The 19148-nt window shown below is 44.7% G+C and overlaps 1 protein-coding gene across 5 annotated transcripts in view; it reads left to right on the forward strand.

Annotated features, from left to right (window-relative positions):
* The first annotated feature begins 275 nt into the window (after positions 1-275).
* XPNPEP3 (X-prolyl aminopeptidase 3) overlaps positions 276-19148 on the forward strand; it is a 51041-nt gene continuing 32168 nt past the window's right edge. For 3 of the 5 annotated variants that reach the window (XM_084809928.1, XM_084809929.1, XM_084809930.1), the window contains exons 1-3: positions 389-600; positions 3697-3813; positions 7528-7926. In XM_084809928.1, coding sequence (XP_084666054.1) covers positions 540-600; positions 3697-3813; positions 7528-7926 — 577 coding nt within the window. In that variant the 5' untranslated portion in view covers positions 389-539. Of the gene's footprint in view, positions 363-388; positions 601-3696; positions 3814-5911; positions 6002-7527; positions 7927-19148 lie in introns of those variants that run through there. The other 2 variants (XM_084809931.1, XM_084809933.1) reach the window with 2 other exon arrangements.

A 19148-nucleotide genomic window follows, 5' to 3' on the forward strand; every position in this document is an offset into this window, starting at 1 on the left:
TCACAACCCACCCTTGTGGCCCCCGCTGTCAGGTGTGGGGGACCAGAATCTTCTAGAAATGACAGTCAAGTCGGCCAAGACATTGCCTCTTTCCATTGTCTTTCTAGCCTGCCATCCCCTTCTCCAACGTTCACATGGAGAACAACGCTCGCACACTTTATTCGCTAATGGAACGAACCGATCAACCGCTAAGCCGATCCCGGAGCACGACGGCGGGGTGCGTTTTAACAAGCAGGCGTTTGATTTGGCCACCTAAAAAAAAACCGCTCCTCCCCCGTCTCTTCCGAAAGCTGAGAAGCGAAAGACTATCGGCTTGAAATGGACGTAATGATGTCATTAAGCTTCGCCTCAGTACAGACAAGGTCCTCTAAACGTGCAAGAGGTCTATTCGAGCTTAGTGTGGGCTGGGAGGTTGGTTATGCTAGGGAGTGGGGGCTTGGGGACGAGAGTGAAGGCGAGGAGGAGGAGGGGAGTTGGTATTTCTTCCGAGATCGCCCTGTAGCGGTGGGGTGTTGTACTTGCAGGCAGGGGGCTCAGCCATGGTGTGGTTCCCAGCACAGAGGCTTATCCAGCCTGTAAGGGGCATGTGCAGCTTTTCAGGTCAGAGGCTTCCTTTCCTTCTAAAGATGACTTTCCTTAGTCCCGGGGAGGGTGGAAGCTGCTTGTGTTGAGCACCCACTTCCACTCTGCCTGATTTTTTAGATTCCTGTTGTTCCCTCTCTTAGTCGTGTGCAACTGGTTTTAATTTCTGTGGTGAACCACAAAAAGCTCTGTAGGCCGTATTGATTTAACTGGAAGATTTCTACTTCACCTTCTAAGTTTATGACTGATGTCATAAAACGGGGCATCATTTTCAGAGAACATGCGCCTTTTGAGTGTCAGGATGGACAGCAAAATACCATAGTAGAACTTCTCATGTATTTTGAGACTGCTGTTTTCCTTAATTTATTGTGGTCACGATTTAGCCAAAGTTAATCTCATTTAAGACCAATAGATTTCAATGGGAAAATTTCAGTATGTACTTAAATGCTTATTCATAGAAATGAATGAGACTGAAAAGTGCTTAACTCTGCTGGATTGCACCGTAATATGTCTTTCATGTGGTTTGTGAAACTAGCCCTTAAATGTATTCAAACTTGTGGTTATTTGAAGGATTAAAATACCTTGTCCTACTCCACTACCCTTCAGATAAGGTATTTTGCAGTTGCATTTGAAAATTTTGGCTCATCCATTTGTACATTCCCTATATACTTGTGCAGTCATACACACAAATAAAAATATCATTCAGTGTTGCAAAATCTTAGTTTTCTGTTTACCTTATTGTGAATTGCAGACCTTCAGGGGAAGGGGGAATTATTATAATAAGATTAAGCTTCCACATAAACCTTTGAAGGAATATGTTTTAATTAATATAAATTAATCCTACTTATGTATATACATCATAGGCTTTTGGCTGAGAAAATTAATGGTAAAGATAATAAGAGTTCTTACATGTTTTTCACTCTATTGTATGTCACCTTCTAAAATGTAAAAGCAGAAAACTTGTAAAATGGGAAAAACCACTACCTACAAAAGTGCATCATCACATCTTTTGACCTCAAAGCGTAAAGAAGGATGATATTTTTAAAACTTTTTAGTATGTTTTAATAATTGTTTTCCAGTGTAAAATAGAACCAAAATCTTTGGGTTGCATAATTTTATGCAGAATAAGGTATGGCTAACCTCACTGAAATCAATGGTTTAGGCTTGCCCAACTTTTCATGACACTAATCCTATGCACACTTGCGTGAGAATTCCTATTGAAATCAGTGTTACTTCTAATGAAACAAGCATAGGATTTGGTTTTAAGGCTGCAGTCCTAAACACCCTTTCTAGGAAGTAGGGCCTATTGAATTTAGTGGGAGTTGCACTTGATTACACATATGTAAGATCAGGCTGCAAAATGTGTAAGAAACATACATGGGATTTACTTCTGGGTAAAGATGCCTAGGATCAGGCTACCTGGCTGCAATCGGTATATGGATAGTAGCCAAAGGTTGCAATCCTCTGCATGCTTACTTGGCAGTAGGTCCATTAAATTCTGTGGGATTTACTTCTGGGCAAACATACCTAGGACCAGGCTGCCTGGCTGCAATCTCACTCGTATATAAATTGAAAAAGTCCTACTGAACTGAGTAAATACTGCATTGTATGAGGTGGAGTTGCTGCCATCCTGAGCAGATTTATTACAAAATATTAATTAGGGACTTCCCACTGAAACTGGGAAGTGTCTAGCAGGTAGTTGTAGATGTATTTTCCATTAATTTCAGTAGGGCATGCACTCCAGTCCCATGCATGTTTACTTGAAAGTATCCACTGTATTCAATTGAGCTTGCTTCTGGGGAAGTGTGCGTAGCAGTGCAGTTGTACAACTTGAGCTTAAACAAGTTGGGCAGCACAATTGCAATCTTATGCAGAGCTAGGCACACACAAGCTAGCTTAATTGAATGGGCTTAAGTGTGCCTAACTCTAATAAGGACTGTAGCCTTACAGAGCAATTGTATGCATGTCTACTCAGAGGAAAGCACCAATGAATTCAATAAGACTTACTCCAAGGTAAGTGGGTATAGGGTCACAGCCTTTGTTATTGCTACTTTTCTCTGAATTGCACTCCTTGTCTGTATTGCATTATAACTGCAATTTTAATATACATAGTAGCTTGTTGACTGTTGTGATTTATTCAATATACAGTTTATTCAAATGTAGTATTTTGGCACATGAAATGAAACAAACTGGATTTTTTTCCAGATACATTTTTGGTTCTCTATGCACGCTTAGCAAATTCCAAGTTTATATAATAAATTCTTATGTTGGTAAAGTCTTTTGAGAATTGGACTGAAAAATGTTGTGGTGTCAGATGGTAGTTCTATTCAATTCCAAAGAAGAGAAGCAGTGCCTTTGTCTTTCAGGAAAAAAAAAGTTAGGAAAGTGTCCTCATAAAACTGATACGACTAAAAATGCAATGTAGCATTCTTATATTCCTGTTTTCTCTCTCAGTGTAGCTTCTAATACAGACTCCCATTCTCACCATCCTTTTAGTCAGATATCCCTGCATAATTTTGAAAGAATGATTAGTTAAAAGCATCACTAAAATAAGCAACTTTTCCATTCTATGGAATGACTGATTCCAGTTCCTCAAAGACTGTTGGTAAATATTTTAGCTATATTCTAAAGAATGCCAGGTAACTTTTTGTAAAAATGGTGATGTCACAATCAGTGCCACAGCCAAGCCATTTGCACCCTTAATAATGGAAATAAATGCTGAGGACAAAAAATGTTTTATGGCGCACGCCTACACATGTTTAGACAGAAAAAGGTCCTACAGCTCTCAGCATTCCCCAGCCAGGGAGTTGTAGGACTTTTTATGTCTAAATATGCATAGTTTTGTCCTTTCAGAATGGCAAAAAGTCCACAACATCATATTTGTAAATTTAAAAGTGCAGTCTTTTGAGTCTCCAACCCAGACCTTCGTAATGCCAAACACCAGTTTCTGACATTAGGTTATTCCATGTAGGCACTGAAATGTTAGGTAGGAATTTATATTTGGAAGCAAGGTGAGATGAGCACTGCTTAAGAATGGCAGATGTATGACGTGTGTATTATAGCTAGAAAGGGGAAAGTATTTCAGCATGACATAGTGCAGCTGTTTTCTTTTAGGCTGCAAGTTCTGTTTCTTTCGGAAATTGTCCATCCAGCCTGTTCAACAGAAGAAGATTCCAAACCGATACCTAGGTCAACCTAGCCCTTTCACACACCCACATCTTCTCAAACCAGGTAAGGATCATTACAGTGGAGTCCTAAGCATATCTGCTCAGAAATAAAAGCAACTGTATTCAAGAGAGACTTTCTTCCAGCTAAATTTATGTAGGATTGCAGCCACAGACACTGTTTTCTCACTCTCACTGTCAAATTCTTTTTATGTTACTTTGAAGAAGCAACATGGAAAGGAAGTGAATTATACATCCTTTATGGTTTTACTCATGACGTCTTATGTTCCAGCTCAGGAAGCATTTTCTAAAATTCCTCAGATGCATCATCCCTCAGTGTGCATTTTTGTGGGCAAAGATAGCATGTAAGCCAGGTGATTACAGATAAGGCTAGCAGTAATTCCCCAAATTTTAGCAGCTGAAATTTTTTTTAGCAGTAGCTGCCTACCATAAGAACTACCTCATTCCATATGAACTTGCTTGGATGCTGAGGCCCATGTCAAAGGCCCTGTAATGTGTTCCCCCATCATCAGAGGTGGGGCAGGTGGACATGAGAGATGGGACCTTCTCTGTCATGGCACCAAGACCTTGGAATGCCCTCTCAACAAAAGACAAACTGAGTTTGTCTTAACAAGTTGTTAGATGGGCAGTGAAGATAATTTATTCCAAAGGGCCTTTTGCTCCTTTTATTGATGTGTTTAGTCTGCCTTACTGTGCTGTTGGTCTTCTTTGTTTTATCTGAGTGTTTTCATATTGAGTTTACTACTGTTTTAACTTTGTTACACTTTCTGATTAACTTTGAATAGAATATTGAGGTAAAAACATCTAGAAATAAATATATGTGCTTGCTTGATTCACATTTGTAAATTAGGCCTAGGACCATTTGTTCCTATTAGAAAAGGGAAGAAATTATTCAGCCATGCCTGAATTCTAGTTTTGTTCAACTGCACATTCTGCAAAACCAGCCATCCTTTTCCCAAGCACCCTTTATTTCTAGCTCATGTGGTATGATTTGCCTCTTTCTGATCTTATGCATGTGTACTTGGAAGTTAGCCCCACTGAGTTCAATCAAATTAGTCTCTCATAAGTAAGTGTACATAGGAATGCAAGCTTCCTGTGTGGGTATTTGTGTATTTTATTATCCTGCTTTTCCAGCAAACAGCTAAACAGTTGAAAATTATATTACTATAAAAATGGTGTATGTGTACTGCTATAGCTTTTCCCAATTCAGCTGTTCTGTCAATGAAGACTATAAAAACTTTGCCAGCTACAATAGCTGGGCTTCAGTTATTGGAAATTATAGGCACTCTCTCAGGTATCCTGGTCCCAAGTTCTTTAGGGCTTTGTACACTAGTACTAAAACCTTAAACCTGGCCCGGTAGCAGATAGGCCACCAGTACAGTTCCCATAGGAGAGGAGTTACATGCTGAAAACGAGCAGCTCCCGACAACAGGCTAGATAAGATCCATTTTGAATTATACCATTGAGAAGATAACCCTTAATGCAAAATTTGCCAATTAAACTTGAGTATATAATTTTTTCTAGACGTCTATATATCCAGTGTTTTGATGTGTATATTTTACACACTATTTTTGCTCATTAATTGATAAGCGAAAGCTTTAAGTACACTTTTGACCTGGAAGTATACAGTCTCGCACCTGTTTATTACTCAAATAAACTTTTGGCCCAAGTGATAGAGCATTTTCTCTTTGGATACTATCCAGGTCATCTTTTATTGTTATTTTTTCTTGATTGTTATTTTTATGCCAGTTACCCAGAATTCATTGTGAACCTGCTAGTGACTCTGTATCTTCTCTTCAATACAATTTTGTTCAATGCTTACTTATTTACATTTTCAGTTTCTTAATTATTCATAATATTTACCATTTGCAGTTCATAATAAGGCATCATGTATTGTTTGTGATTATATATTGATTTAATATTGATGATATTAAAAAGGAGGAGTCTTTCTGGATTAGACCAAAGAACTATCTAGTGCTGGAGTCTCCAGTGTGGTGCCCGTGAGCACCAATGTGCCTATGGACACCTCTTTCGGTGCTTGCCAGGCTCCTTGCCCCGCCTGATTTTTAACGTATTAGATTTTTTAATTGGGAGACTGGCAGGCCACAAAGTGAAGTGCTGGCCTCCGGTGCCGTCTTTATCTCCAAGAATGTCTCTGGGCCCCGTGTGATCGGTGGCTGCAGCCCATCGTTTTGTTTTGAAGCATGCCCTGCTGCCCAGAACAAAAGAAAAAGGTATGCTGACGGATGATGGGGGATGTCCTGGGAAGTGAAGGATGGGGGAGTGTTGTCCTGTGCTGTCTGTGTTTTGCCTGTGTGTGTGTGTGTGTGTGTGTGTGTGTGTGGGGTGTTAGCTGGCTTGGTTGTTTTTGCATGGTGTGTGTTTTGCCTGGGTTTTTGTGTGTAGTATGTGCTTTGTCTGAGGGTTTTGAGAAGGGCCTTGGATCCAGCGGAGAAGGGCCTTGGATCCAGTGGAGCTGCCTGCTAATGGAAGCAGGGAAGGTGATTTTCGCAGATTCCCCGCTCCCTGGCAGTCACCTGTGCCATCCCCCAACCCTCTGGAACAGATTTTCAGAAGTGAAGGGTCTGGAAGGGGAACTGGGGGGGAATCGCTTTCTCCCTTTTTGTTAGGAGGTGCCGGGAGGGTCCTTTCTCTGAGCAGAACTCCACTCAGGGGATCATTGGATCCAATGCTATATATTGTAAAGAAAGAAAAACTGAAAATAGAAATTATCTGTATGAAATAGGCAACAGAAACATGTTCTTGCCACAAAACTTTGAAGTTTTTAATAATAATATCTTAAAATACTAAAAGTGTGATCTTAAACTATTTTATCTAGAATTCAGTCCTATTACTTTCACTGGAATGTACTTCCAGGTAAATTTGCTTAGGATTGTAGTCAAAGGGTACAGTTCTCACATCAGTCATATGAGTATTAAATCCCATTAACTTCAACATTTATGAGTGAGTAACTGAGTGCAGGATCGTCATCTTAGAGCATACCAAGAAAGTACCTCATTTGCAAACAGCAGCTCTTGTGTCTTCAGTCCAGTTTTGTTAAGACCCTTGTCTTCTGTACTTGCATTCTTTGCAGATAAAATGTAGTTGAAAGATTAAATCTGAAGTTCCGAGAAAGAGAATTTTTCCTTGGAGCTATTAGGTACATAGCTTATAATACTAAAAATAGTCCAGCTTATTATTCAATTAGAAGCTTGGTGTTTCTTGGAGCATTTTCGTTGAGGAATCAAATATCCTTTCTTACATTGCCCTAAAAGGGAGCAACCAGCACTACTGTTGTCTGTTCAATGTCCAGAAGCTATAAAAGTTTATTATTTCAAATGGGTTAAAGTTTACCTCTTTCCTTCTCCTGCCACCCCCTGCCTGATCAACTGTTCTCACTATCGAAAAATTAATACTATGTCAGTTTAGCTTCTGGAATGCCTTGAATTCAAGTTTGTTCAACAACATTTTTGCATTAATGTTAATAATGGATACATTACTTAATTTAAAATGGAACATTTCCTCTCCATATGGCAGAGACATATGCTGGGGATATGGAGACACTGGAGTAGGGTAAAGAATTGTGATGAGCAGGAAAGAGGAAGTGAGGTGCAAAGTAGGGTCAGCTGAGAAGAACAGTAATATACAGGAGAATGGAAAGTTGAGGTTAGTGACATGGCATAGGATGGTAAAGACCAGGTTCAACAGCATGAAAAGATGTTTCTGAAACAGGAATTATACTTTTGATTTCTGTTCACAGGAGAAGTAACACCAGGGTTGTCACAAGTGGAATATGCTCTCCGTAGACACAAGTTGATGGCTCAGATACACAAAGAGGTGCAAGGAATGGACCACACAGTGATTCTGCTATCCAATCCCACGTACTACATGAGCAATGATATTCCATTCACCTTCCACCAGGACACTAACTTTTTATATCTGTGTGGGTTCCAGGAACCTGACAGTATCTTAGTGCTGCAGAGTGTGCCTGGCAAACCCTTGCCATCCCACAAAGCTCTGTTGTTTGTCCCACGGCGGGATCCAAGCAGAGAGCTATGGGATGGGCCACGGTCTGGTACTGATGGGGCAATAGCTCTCACGGGTGTGGATGAAGCATATACAACAGAGGAATTTAGACACCTGGTGGCCAAATTGAAAGGTAAGCAAAAGCAAACAAGACATATGCAGTGATATGAGATTTGGCAGGGTCTGTGAAGTCTTTAGTGGCAGTTTGATAGTGGGCTAATGCTACAGTGGTTGTTGTTGTTGTTGTTCAGTCGTTCAGTCGTGTCCGACTCTTCGTGACCCCATGGACCATAGCACGCCAGGCCTTCCTGTCCTGCGCTCTCTCCCGGAGCGTGCTCAAGTTCATATTCATTGCATGCGTGATGCTATCTAGCCATCTCATCCTCTGCCGTCCCCTTCTCCTTTTGCCTTCAGTCTTTCCCAGCATCAGGGTCTTTTCCAGGGAGTTTTCTCTTCGCATTAGGTGGCCAAAATATTGGAGCTTCAGCTTCATTATCTGTCCTTCCAATGAGCACTCAGGGTTGATTTCCTTTAGGATGGACTGATTTGACCTCCTTGCAGTCCAGGGGACTCGTAAGAGTCTTCTCCAGCACCACAGTTCGAAAGCATCAATTCTTCGGCGCTCAGCCTTCCTTATAGTCCAGCTGTCACAGCCATACATTACTACTGGGAAAACCATAGCTTTGATTAGACGGACCTTTGTCGGCAAGGTGATGTCTCTGCTTCTTACTATGCTGTCTAGGTTGGCCATAGCTTTCCTCCCAAGGAGCAAGCGTCTTTTAATTTCATGGCTACAGTCACCGTCTGCGGTGATCTTGGAGCCCAAGAAAGTAAAATCTGTCACTGCTTCCATTTCTTCCCCTTCTATATGCCAGGAAGTGATGGGGCCAGATGCCATGATCTTAGTTTTTTTAATGTTGAGTTTCAAACCAGCTTTTGCACTCTCCTCTTTCACCCTCAACAAGAGGCTCTTTAGATCCTCTTCGCTTTCTGCCATTAGGGTGGTATCATCTGCATATCGGAGGTTGTTGATAATTCTCCCACCAATCTTAATTCCGACCTCTGATTCATCCAACCCGGCATTTCTCATGATGTACTCTGCATATAAGTTAAATAAGCAGGGTGACAATATGCAGCCTTGTCGTACTCCTTTCCCAATTTTGAACCAATCGGTTGTTCCATGTCTGGTTCTTACTGTTGCTTCTTGACCCTCGTACAGGTTTCTCAGGAGACAGGTAAGGTGGTCTGGTACTCCCATCACTTTAAGAATTTGCCACAGTTTGTTGTGATCCACACAATCAAAGGCTTTAGCGTAGTCATTGAAGCAGAAATAGACGTTTTTCTGGAATTCTCTTGCTTTCTCCATGATGCAGCGAATGTTGGCGATTTGGTCTCTAGTTCCTCTGCCTCTTCGAAACCCAGCTTGTACTTTCGGTAGTTCTCGGTTCGCATACTGCTGAAGCCTAGCTTGTAGGATTTTGAGCATCACCTTGCTGGCATGTGAAATGAGCGCAATTGTGCGGTAGTTTGAACACTCTTTGGCGTTGCCCTTCTTTGGAATTGGAATGTAAACTGACCTTTTCCAGTCTTGTGGCCACTGTTGAGTGTTCCAGATTTGTTGGCATATTGAATGCAGCACTTTAACAGCATCATCTTTTAGGATTTTAAATAGCTCGGCTGGAATACTGTCATCTCCGCTAGCTTTGTTGTTACTAATGCTTCCTAAGGCCCACTTGACTTCACTCTCTAGGATGTCCGGCTCAAGTTCAGTGACCGCACTATCATGGCTATCAGGGACATTCAGATCTTTCCTGTATAGTTCTTCTGTGTATTCTTGCCACCTCTTCTTAATCTCATCTGCTTCTGTTAGGTCCCTGCCTTCTTTGTCCTTTATCATGCCCGTCTTTGCACAAAATGTTCCCTTGATATCTCTGATTTTCTTGAAAAGATCTCTAGTCTTTCCCATTCTGTTGTTTTCCTCCATTTCTTTGCATTGTTCATTTAAGAAGGCCTTCTTGTCTCTCCTTGCTATTCTCTGGAACTCTGCATTCAGTTGGGTATATCTCCCCTTTTTCCCTTGCTTTTCGCTTCCCTTCTTTCATGAGCTACTTGTAAAGCCTCATCAGACAGCCACTTGGCTTTCTTGCATTTCTTTTTCTTTGGGATGGATTTCGTTGCTGCCTCCTGAACAATGTTACGGACCTCCGTCCATAGTTCCTCAGGCACTCTGTCTATCAGGTCTAATCCCTGAAATCTATTCCTCACCTCCGCTGTATATTCATCAGGGATATGATTTAGGTCATACCTGAATGGTTTAGTGGTTTTCCCGACGTTCTTCAATTTAAGCCGAAATTTTGCAAGAAGCAGCTCATGATCTGAGCCACAGTCAGCTCCAGGTCTTGTTTTTACTGACTGTATGGAGCTTCTCCATCTTTGGCTGCAAAGGACATAATCAATCTGATTTCGATATTGACCATCTGGTGACGTCCATGTGTAGAGTCGCCTCTTGTGCTGTTGGAAAAGAGTGTTTGCTATGATCAGCATGTTCTCTTGGCAAAACTCTATTAGCTTTTGACCTGCTTCATTTTGTACACCAAGGCCATGCCTGCCTGTTATCCCGGTGATTTCTTGACTTCCTACTTTAGCATTCCAATCCCCAATGATGAAGAGGACATCTTTTTTTGGTGTTAGTTCTAGAAGGTGTTGTAGGTCTTCATAGAACCGATCAACCTCAGCTTCTTCGGCCTCAGTGGTTGGGGCATAGACTTGAATTACTGTGATGTTGAATGGTTTGCCTTAGATTCGTACTGAGATCATTCTATCATTTTTAAGATTGTACCCCAGTACTGCTTTTCCCACCCTTTTGTTGACTATGAGTGCTACTCCATTTCTTCTAAGGGATTCTTGACCACAATAGTAGATATGATGGTCACCTGAATTAAATTCACCCATGCCTGTCCATTTTAGTTCGCTGATTCCCAAGATGTCGATGTTCAATCTTGCCATCTCATGTTTGACCACCTCCAGCTTACCTTGATTCATTGATCTGACATTCCAGGTTCCTAAACAATATTGTTCTTTACAGCATCGGATTTTCTTTTCACCACCAGACACATCCACAGCTGAGTGTCCTTTCGGCTTTGGCCCAGCCGCTTCACTCTTTCTGGCGCTACTTGGAAATACCCTCTGCTCTTCCCCAGTAGCATATTGGACACCTTCCGACCTGAGGGGCTCATCTTCCGGCGTCATCTCTTTTAGCCTTGTGCTACGTTCCATGGGGTTTTCTTGGCAGGAATACTGGAGTGGGTTGCCATTTCCTTCTCCAGTGGACCACATTTTGTCAGAACTGTCTGCCATGACCTGTCCGTCTTGGGTGGCCCTGCACGGCATAGCTTATGGTTTCACTGAGTTACGCAAGCCCCTTCGCCACAACAAGGCAGTGATCCATGAAGGGGGCTACAGTGGTAGCAAGAGATAAAGACTTGTATCTGTAGCCCCTTGGTTCCATTTAGCACCACCAACCCCAGCTTTAGAAGAGGAAAAAACGTTTGAGGAAAGCTCTATAATCAAAATTTCAGTCTTCTAGCCGGTGGGTGAGTGATCTCAACTCAGGTAGCAGAGAACTAACAAGTGTTTTTTTTTACCAAAATTGTTTTTTAATTTGTCTTCTGTTCCAAGGAAAAGATTTAATTTGTCCCTTCAAGATTACTTTCTTTGAGGAATGACATGCTTGTAAGGGAGCCAAATGATTTGTTCAGGCTGCGATGCTAAACACATTTAATGAGAAGTAAGCACTATCAAACACAGCATGGTTTACTTCTGAGTAAACCGTTAGAGAGCAGGACAGGAAGGCCTGGCGTGCTATGGTCCATGGGGTCACGAAGAGTTGGACACGACTGAACAAACAAACAAAAGGTCCTCATGGATATGAGCTCACTAATATTCCTAATGAATATGCAGAGGTGAAGAATAGATTTAAGGGACTAGATTTAGTAGATAGGGTCCTGAAAGATCTATGGACAGAAGTTCGTAACATTGTTCAGGAGGCGGCAACAAAAAACGTCCCACAGAAAAAGAAAACCAAGAAGGCAAGATGGCTGTCTGCTGAGATGCTGGAAGTAGCCCAAGAAAGAAGGAAAGCAAAAGGCAACAGTGAAAGGGGGAGATATGCCCAATTAAATGCAAAATTCCAGAGGTTAGCCAGAAGAGATAAGGAATTATTTTTAAACAAGCAATCCACAGAAGTGGAAGAAGATAACAGAATAGGAAGGACAAGAGACCTCGTCCAGAAAATTAGAAACATTGGAGGTAAATTCCAGGCAAAAATGGGTATGATCAAAAACAAAGATGGCAAGGACCTAACAGAAGCAGAAGAGATCAAGAAAAGGTGGCAAGAATATACGGAAGATCTGTATAGGAAGGATAACAATATCGGGGATAGATTTGACGGTGTGGTCAGTGAGCTAGAGCCAGATATCCTGAAGAGTGAGGTTGAATGGGCCTTAAGAAGCACTACTAATAACAAGGCAGCAGGAGACGACGGTATCCCAGCTGAACTGTTTAAAATCTTGCAAGATGATGCTGTCAAGGTGATGCATGCCATATGCCAGCAAATTTGGAAAACACAAGAATGGCCAGCAGATTGGAAAATATCAACTTATATTCCCATACCAAAAAAGGGAAGCACCAAAGAATGTTCAAACTATCGAACAGTGGCACTTATTTCACATTCCAGTAAAGTAATGCTCAAGATCTTGCAAGGTAGACTCCAGCAATTCATGGAATGAGAATTGCCAGATGTACAAGCTGGGTTTAGAAAAGGCAGAGGAACTAGAGACCAAATTGCCAATATCTGCTGAATAATGGAGAATCATAGAATCATAGAATAGTAGGGTTGGAAGGGGCCTACAAGGCCATCGAGTCCAACCCCCTGCTCAATGCAGGAATCCAAGTCAGAGCATCCCTGACAAATGGCTGTCCAGCCTCGTCTTGAAGGCCTCCAGTGTGGGAGAGCCCACCACCTCCCCAGGTAATTGGTTCCATTGCCGTATTGCTCTGACACTCAGGAAGTTTTTCCTGATGTTCAGTCGGAATCTGGCTTCCTGTAACTTGAGCCCATTATTCCGTGTCCTGCACTCTGGGATAATCAAGAAGAGATCCTGGCCTTCTTCTCTGTGACAACCTTTCAAGTACTTGAAGAGCGCTATCATATCTCCCCTCAGTCTTCTCTTCTCAAGGCTAAACATGCCCAGTTCTTTCAGTCTCTCTTCATAGGGCTTTGTTTCCAGTCCCCTGATCATCTTTGTTGCCCTCCTTTGAACCCTCTCCAGCTTGTCTGCATCCTTCTTAAAGTGTGGTGCCCAGAACTGGACACAGTACTCCAGATGAGGCCTAACCAGTGCTGAGTAGAGGGGAACTAGTACTTCCCGGGATTTGGAAGCGATGCTTCTATGAATGCAGCCCAAAATAGCATTTGCCTTTTTTGCAGCCACATCACATTGTTGGCTCATATTCAGCTTGTGATCGACGACAATTCCAAGATCCTTCTCGCTCGTAGTGTGGTTGAGCCACGTATCCCCCATCTTGTAACTGTGCATTTGGTTTCTTTTTCCTAGGTGCAGAACTTGGCATTTGTCCCTATTAAATGCCATTCTGTTGTTTTCTGCCCAGCACTCCAGTCTATCCAGATCACTTTGAATTTTGTTTCTGTCTTCCAAAGTATTAGCTATCCCTCCCAATTTTGTGTCATCTGCAAATTTGATCAGCATTCCCTGCACCTCCTCCTCCAAGTCATTAATAAAAATATTGAAGAGCACTGGGCCCAGGACTGAGCCCTGCGGTACCCCACTCGTTACCTCTCCCCAGCTTGAGAAGGTCCCATTGATAAGCACTCTTTGAGTCCGATTCTGTAGCCAACTGTGGATCCACATGATCGTTGTTTCATCTAGCCCACTTCGAGCTAGTTTGCTCATCAGGATATCATGGGGCACTTTGTCGAAAGCTTTGCTGAAGTCGAGGTATATGATGTCTACAGCATTCCCACGGTCTACAAGGGAGGTGACTTGATCAAAAAATGAGATCAGATTTGTCTGGCAGGACTTGTTTTTGACAAATCCATGTTGGCTTCGAGTAATCACTGCATTGTTGTCAAGGTGCTTCCAGATGGATTGCTTTATGATCTGCTCCAGAATTTTCCCAGGGATTGATGTCAGACTGACTGGTCTGTAGTTCCCAGGTTCCTCCTTTTTACCCTTTTTGAAGATAGGGACAACGTTAGCCCTCCTCCAGTCATCTGGCACTTCCCCCGTCCTCCATGATTTCTCAAAGAGAATAGACAGCGGTTCTGAGAGCTCTTCTGCCAGTTCCTTTATGACTCTAGGATGCAGTTCATCTGGCCCTGGAGATTTGAACTCATTCAAAGTAATGAGGTGTTCCTTGACCATATGCCTGTCGATCTCAAGCTGCAATCCTGCCCCTTCAGCCTGTACTTCGCCTTTGCCAGGGGGGTCATAGACCCTCTTTTGGGAGAAGACTGAGCCAAAGTAGGAATTGAGCACCTCTGCCTTTTCTTTGTCATCTGTTATCATTTTGCCATCCTTATTTAATAGCTGAACAACCATTTCTTTCCTCTGCCTTTTACTATGCACGTAGCTGAAGAAAGCCTTTTTGTTGTTTTTAGCATCCCTCGCTAACCTCACCTCGTTCTCCGCTTTAGCCTTCCTGACGCCATCCCTGCAATTCTGTGCTACCTGCCTGTACTCTTCCTTTGTTACTTGGCCTTCTTTCCACTTCCTATATGTGTCCTTTTTTGTTTTCAGGTCATCCCTAAGCTTTTTGTGAAGCCACATTGGCTTCTTCTGTTGTCTTCCACCTTTTCTTCTTGTTGGAATTGTTTGTGATTGTGCCTTGAGAATTTCCTTTTTTAAAAGTTCCCACCCATCTTGGACTCCTTTTCTCGCTAGCATTGCTTGCCATGGGACCTTACTGATCATTGTTCTGAGTTTATTAAAATCAGCTTTCCTAAAATCCAGGGTACGCGTTTGAGTACACTCGGCTTTTGCTTCCCTTAGAACCAAGAACTCAAGTACAACATGGTCGCTTTCCCCCAGAGTTCCTGTAACTGCTACTTTATCCACTAAGTCATCTCTGTTGGTTAGGATCAAGTCAAGGATAGCCGATCCTCTAGTTCCTTCCTCTACTTTCTGTAGGAGGAAGTTATCCGCCACACAAGTCAGGAATTTCCTGGAGGGGCCATGTTTTGCAGAATTTGTCTCCCAACAAATATCGGGGAAATTGAAGTCCCCCATTACTACTACATCATGCTTCCTTAAAACATTGGCTATTTGCTTTTCAAAAGTTTCATCCTTGGCTTCTCCTTGATTGGGTGGCCGGTAGTAGACTCCGACCACCAGGTTCCTTTTATTCTTTGCTCCATTTATTTCAACCCAGATGCTCTCGATGGGGCTACCAAGCTCCTCCTCCTGTATTTCTGTGCAGAGATATGTATTTTTCACATACAGTGCAACCCCGCCTCCCTTTCTGTTCCTCCTGTTCTTTTTGAACAAGTTATATCCTTCAACTGCTGTATTCCAGTCATGAGAGTCATCCCACCAAGTCTCAGTTATACCTATCAAGTCATAATTTCCCTCCTGTATTAAGAGTTCAAGTTCGTTCTGTTTGTTTCCCATACTCTGGGCATTAGTATATAGACATCGAAGACCATGTGCTTCATAGTCTGGCTTTCTTCCTACATGTGTCTGAAGACTATTATTGGGCGCTATCAGCGCTGTTCTCTCCATTGCAGTGCATGCGCCTACGTCCATTGTTACCCCCAACATTACATCTCCCTTCCCCGTAGGATTCAGTTTAAAGCCCTCCTGATGAAGTTCTTCATGCTGTGGCCAAACACATTCTTCCCAGCCTTTGTGAGGTGCAACCCATCCCTAGCCAACAGCCCATCTTCCAGGAAGTATAGCCCGTGGTCCCAGAATCCAAATCTCTCTCGTCGGCACCACCTTCGTAGCCAGTCATTCACCCGGAGTATTTTTCGTTCCCTTTCTATCCCTCTTCTAACTACTGGAAGGATGGATGAGAAAACTATCTGGGCCCCAAAGTTCTTGAGTTTCCTTCCCAAAGCTTCAAAGTCTGACGTGATCTCTTCGTAGCTCCGCTTGGCGGTATCATTTGTTCCCACATGGATGAGAAGAAAGGGATACCTGTCAGTGGGCTTTATGAGTGCAGGCAACCTTTCAGTCACGTCTCTAATCTGTCCTCCCGGGAGACAACATACCTGGCGAGTCCACGGGTCTTCGCGACATACTTGGGTCTCGATCCCACGCAGCAAGGAGTCTCCCACTACTACCACTCTTCTCTTCTTCTTCTTGTAGGCCTGGGTTTCATCGCCTCTGTTTGACTGACCTTTAGCCTCTTGCTCACTCTCATGCAGGTTCCCCTGTGATTCTTCCTCTGCAGGCTGTCCTCCAGTCTCATCTGCAAGTACCTGGAATCGGTTCCACAGCTCCACCGCTTCCACTGGTGCAGAGTGTCGTCTAGTTCTTCTTCTCCTAACTGTCACCGTTTTCCAAGGAGTATCCTCTACTCCATTTTTCTTCACCTCAGCATTTCCCACTGCCTCATCTTGCTGTTGCTCTTCAAGCTTCTGGTCTGCCCTTTGCTGCTGTAGTTCCCCCATTCTGTCCAAGAACTCTTCGTGTTCTCTTATTCCCCGGAGGGTTGACAGTCGCCGCTCCAGTCCACTTACTTTTTCCTCCAGCAGCGTGATCAACTTGCACTTGTTGCAGGTGTAGGCCATGTTGTTCTCAGGCAAGAAAACAAACATTGCACACACCTTGCAGGTCACCACCACTGGAGAGTCTTGTCCTTCCATAGCCTCTTTTCCCTTTTTGTGTCTAGCTTTGTGATTGTTCTAGACTAGCCTGTGCCTGCTCCTCTACTCAGTAGAGGTTAAAAGCAGAGTCCCACTGGTGTGGAAGTGTGTGTTACAAGACAAATAAATGAAAAAAAGTTAGTAAAAAAAAATAAAATAAAAAAAAAAAATGTTAGGGGCCTCCCCCTTGACCTCCCGTGCCGAACTCCCCTGGCCAACTCCTGTTTGCTCCCCCTGTTCGCTCGCTCTCTGGGAGCTTGCCTGCTTCTGTAGTCCCTGGACCAGCTGGAGCAGCTTGCTCTGCTCTGCTCTGCTCAGCTGGGAGGCGGGAAACAGACTGAAGCTTCCCGCCCAGTCAGCTGCTGGGAGTACTCAGGCCACACCCCTCCAATTCAGTTGGAGCTCTCAGAAGCTCCTGGTGAGCTCACAGCCAGTCAGAAGGATAAAGGGCAGCGCCCTGGGCTTCCTGCAACCCACTTACCTCTTAGCCTCTGTCTCCTTTGTCTCCTTTGTCTCTTCAACCACTGCAACTCCCCTGGCCAACTCCTGTTTGCTCCCCCTGTTCGCTCGCTCTGTTCGCTCGCTCTCTGGGAGCTTGCCTGCTTCTGTAGTCCCTGGACCAGCTGGAGCAGCTTGCTCTGCTCTGCTCTGCTCAGCTGGGAGGCGGGAAACAGACTGAAGCTTCCCGCCCAGTCAGCTGCTGGGAGTACTCAGGCCACACCCCTCCAATTCAGTTGGAGCTCTCAGAAGCTCCTGGTGAGCTCACAGCCAGTCAGAAGGATAAAGGGCAGCGCCCTGGGCTTCCTGCAACCCACTTACCTCTTAGCCTCTGTCTCCTTTGTCTCCTTTGTCTCTTCAACCACTGCAACTCCCCTGGCCAACTCCTGTTTGCTCCCCCTGTTCGCTCGCTCTGTTCGCTCGCTCTCTGGGAGCTTGCCTGCTTCTGTAGTCCCTGGACCAGCTGGAGCAGCTTGCTCTGCTCTGCTCTGCTCAGCTGGGAGGCGGGAAACAGACTGAAGCTTCCCGCCCAGTCAGCTGCTGGGAGTACTCAGGCCACACCCCTCCAATTCAGTTGGAGCTCTCAGAAGCTCCTGGTGAGCTCACAGCCAGTCAGAAGGATAAAGGGCAGCGCCCTGGGCTTCCTGCAACCCACTTACCTCTTAGCCTCTGTCTCCTTTGTCTCCTTTGTCTCTTCAACCACTGCAACTCCCCTGGCCAACTCCTGTTTGCTCCCCCTGTTCGCTCGCTCTGTTCGCTCGCTCTCTGGGAGCTTGCCTGCTTCTGTAGTCCCTGGACCAGCTGGAGCAGCTTGCTCTGCTCTGCTCTGCTCAGCTGGGAGGCGGGAAACAGACTGAAGCTTCCCGCCCAGTCAGCTGCTGGGAGTACTCAGGCCACACCCCTCCAATTCAGTTGGAGCTCTCAGAAGCTCCTGGTGAGCTCACAGCCAGTCAGAAGGATAAAGGGCAGCGCCCTGGGCTTCCTGCAACCCACTTACCTCTTAGCCTCTGTCTCCTTTGTCTCCTTTGTCTCTTCAACCACTGCAACTCCCCTGGCCAACTCCTGTTTGCTCCCCCTGTTCGCTCGCTCTGTTCGCTCGCTCTCTGGGAGCTTGCCTGCTTCTGTAGTCCCTGGACCAGCTGGAGCAGCTTGCTCTGCTCTGCTCTGCTCAGCTGGGAGGCGGGAAACAGACTGAAGCTTCCCACCCAGTCAGCTGCTGGGAGTACTCAGGCCACACCCCTCCAATTCAGTTGGAGCTCTCAGAAGCTCCTGGTGAGCTCACAGCCAGTCAGAAGGATAAAGGGCAGCGCCCTGGGCTTCCTGCAACCCACTTACCTCTTAGCCTCTGTCTCCTTTGTCTCCTTTGTCTCTTCAACCACTGCAACTCCCCTGGCCAACTCCTGTTTGCTCCCCCTGTTCGCTCGCTCTGTTCGCTCGCTCTCTGGGAGCTTGCCTGCTTCTGTAGTCCCTGGACCAGCTGGAGCAGCTTGCTCTGCTCTGCTCTGCTCAGCTGGGAGGCGGGAAACAGACTGAAGCTTCCCGCCCAGTCAGCTGCTGGGAGTACTCAGGCCACACCCCTCCAATTCAGTTGGAGCTCTCAGAAGCTCCTGGTGAGCTCACAGCCAGTCAGAAGGATAAAGGGCAGCGCCCTGGGCTTCCTGCAACCCACTTACCTCTTAGCCTCTGTCTCCTTTGTCTCCTTTGTCTCTTCAACCACTGCAACTCCCCTGGCCAACTCCTGTTTGCTCCCCCTGTTCGCTCGCTCTGTTCGCTCGCTCTCTGGGAGCTTGCCTGCTTCTGTAGTCCCTGGACCAGCTGGAGCAGCTTGCTCTGCTCTGCTCTGCTCAGCTGGGAGGCGGGAAACAGACTGAAGCTTCCCGCCCAGTCAGCTGCTGGGAGTACTCAGGCCACACCCCTCCAATTCAGTTGGAGCTCTCAGAAGCTCCTGGTGAGCTCACAGCCAGTCAGAA

This window comes from Heloderma suspectum, chromosome 7 (genome assembly GCF_057233095.1).
Source record: "Heloderma suspectum isolate Gila_16-S chromosome 7, 16-S_ref, whole genome shotgun sequence".
Classification (NCBI taxonomy): domain Eukaryota; kingdom Metazoa; phylum Chordata; class Lepidosauria; order Squamata; family Helodermatidae; genus Heloderma; species Heloderma suspectum.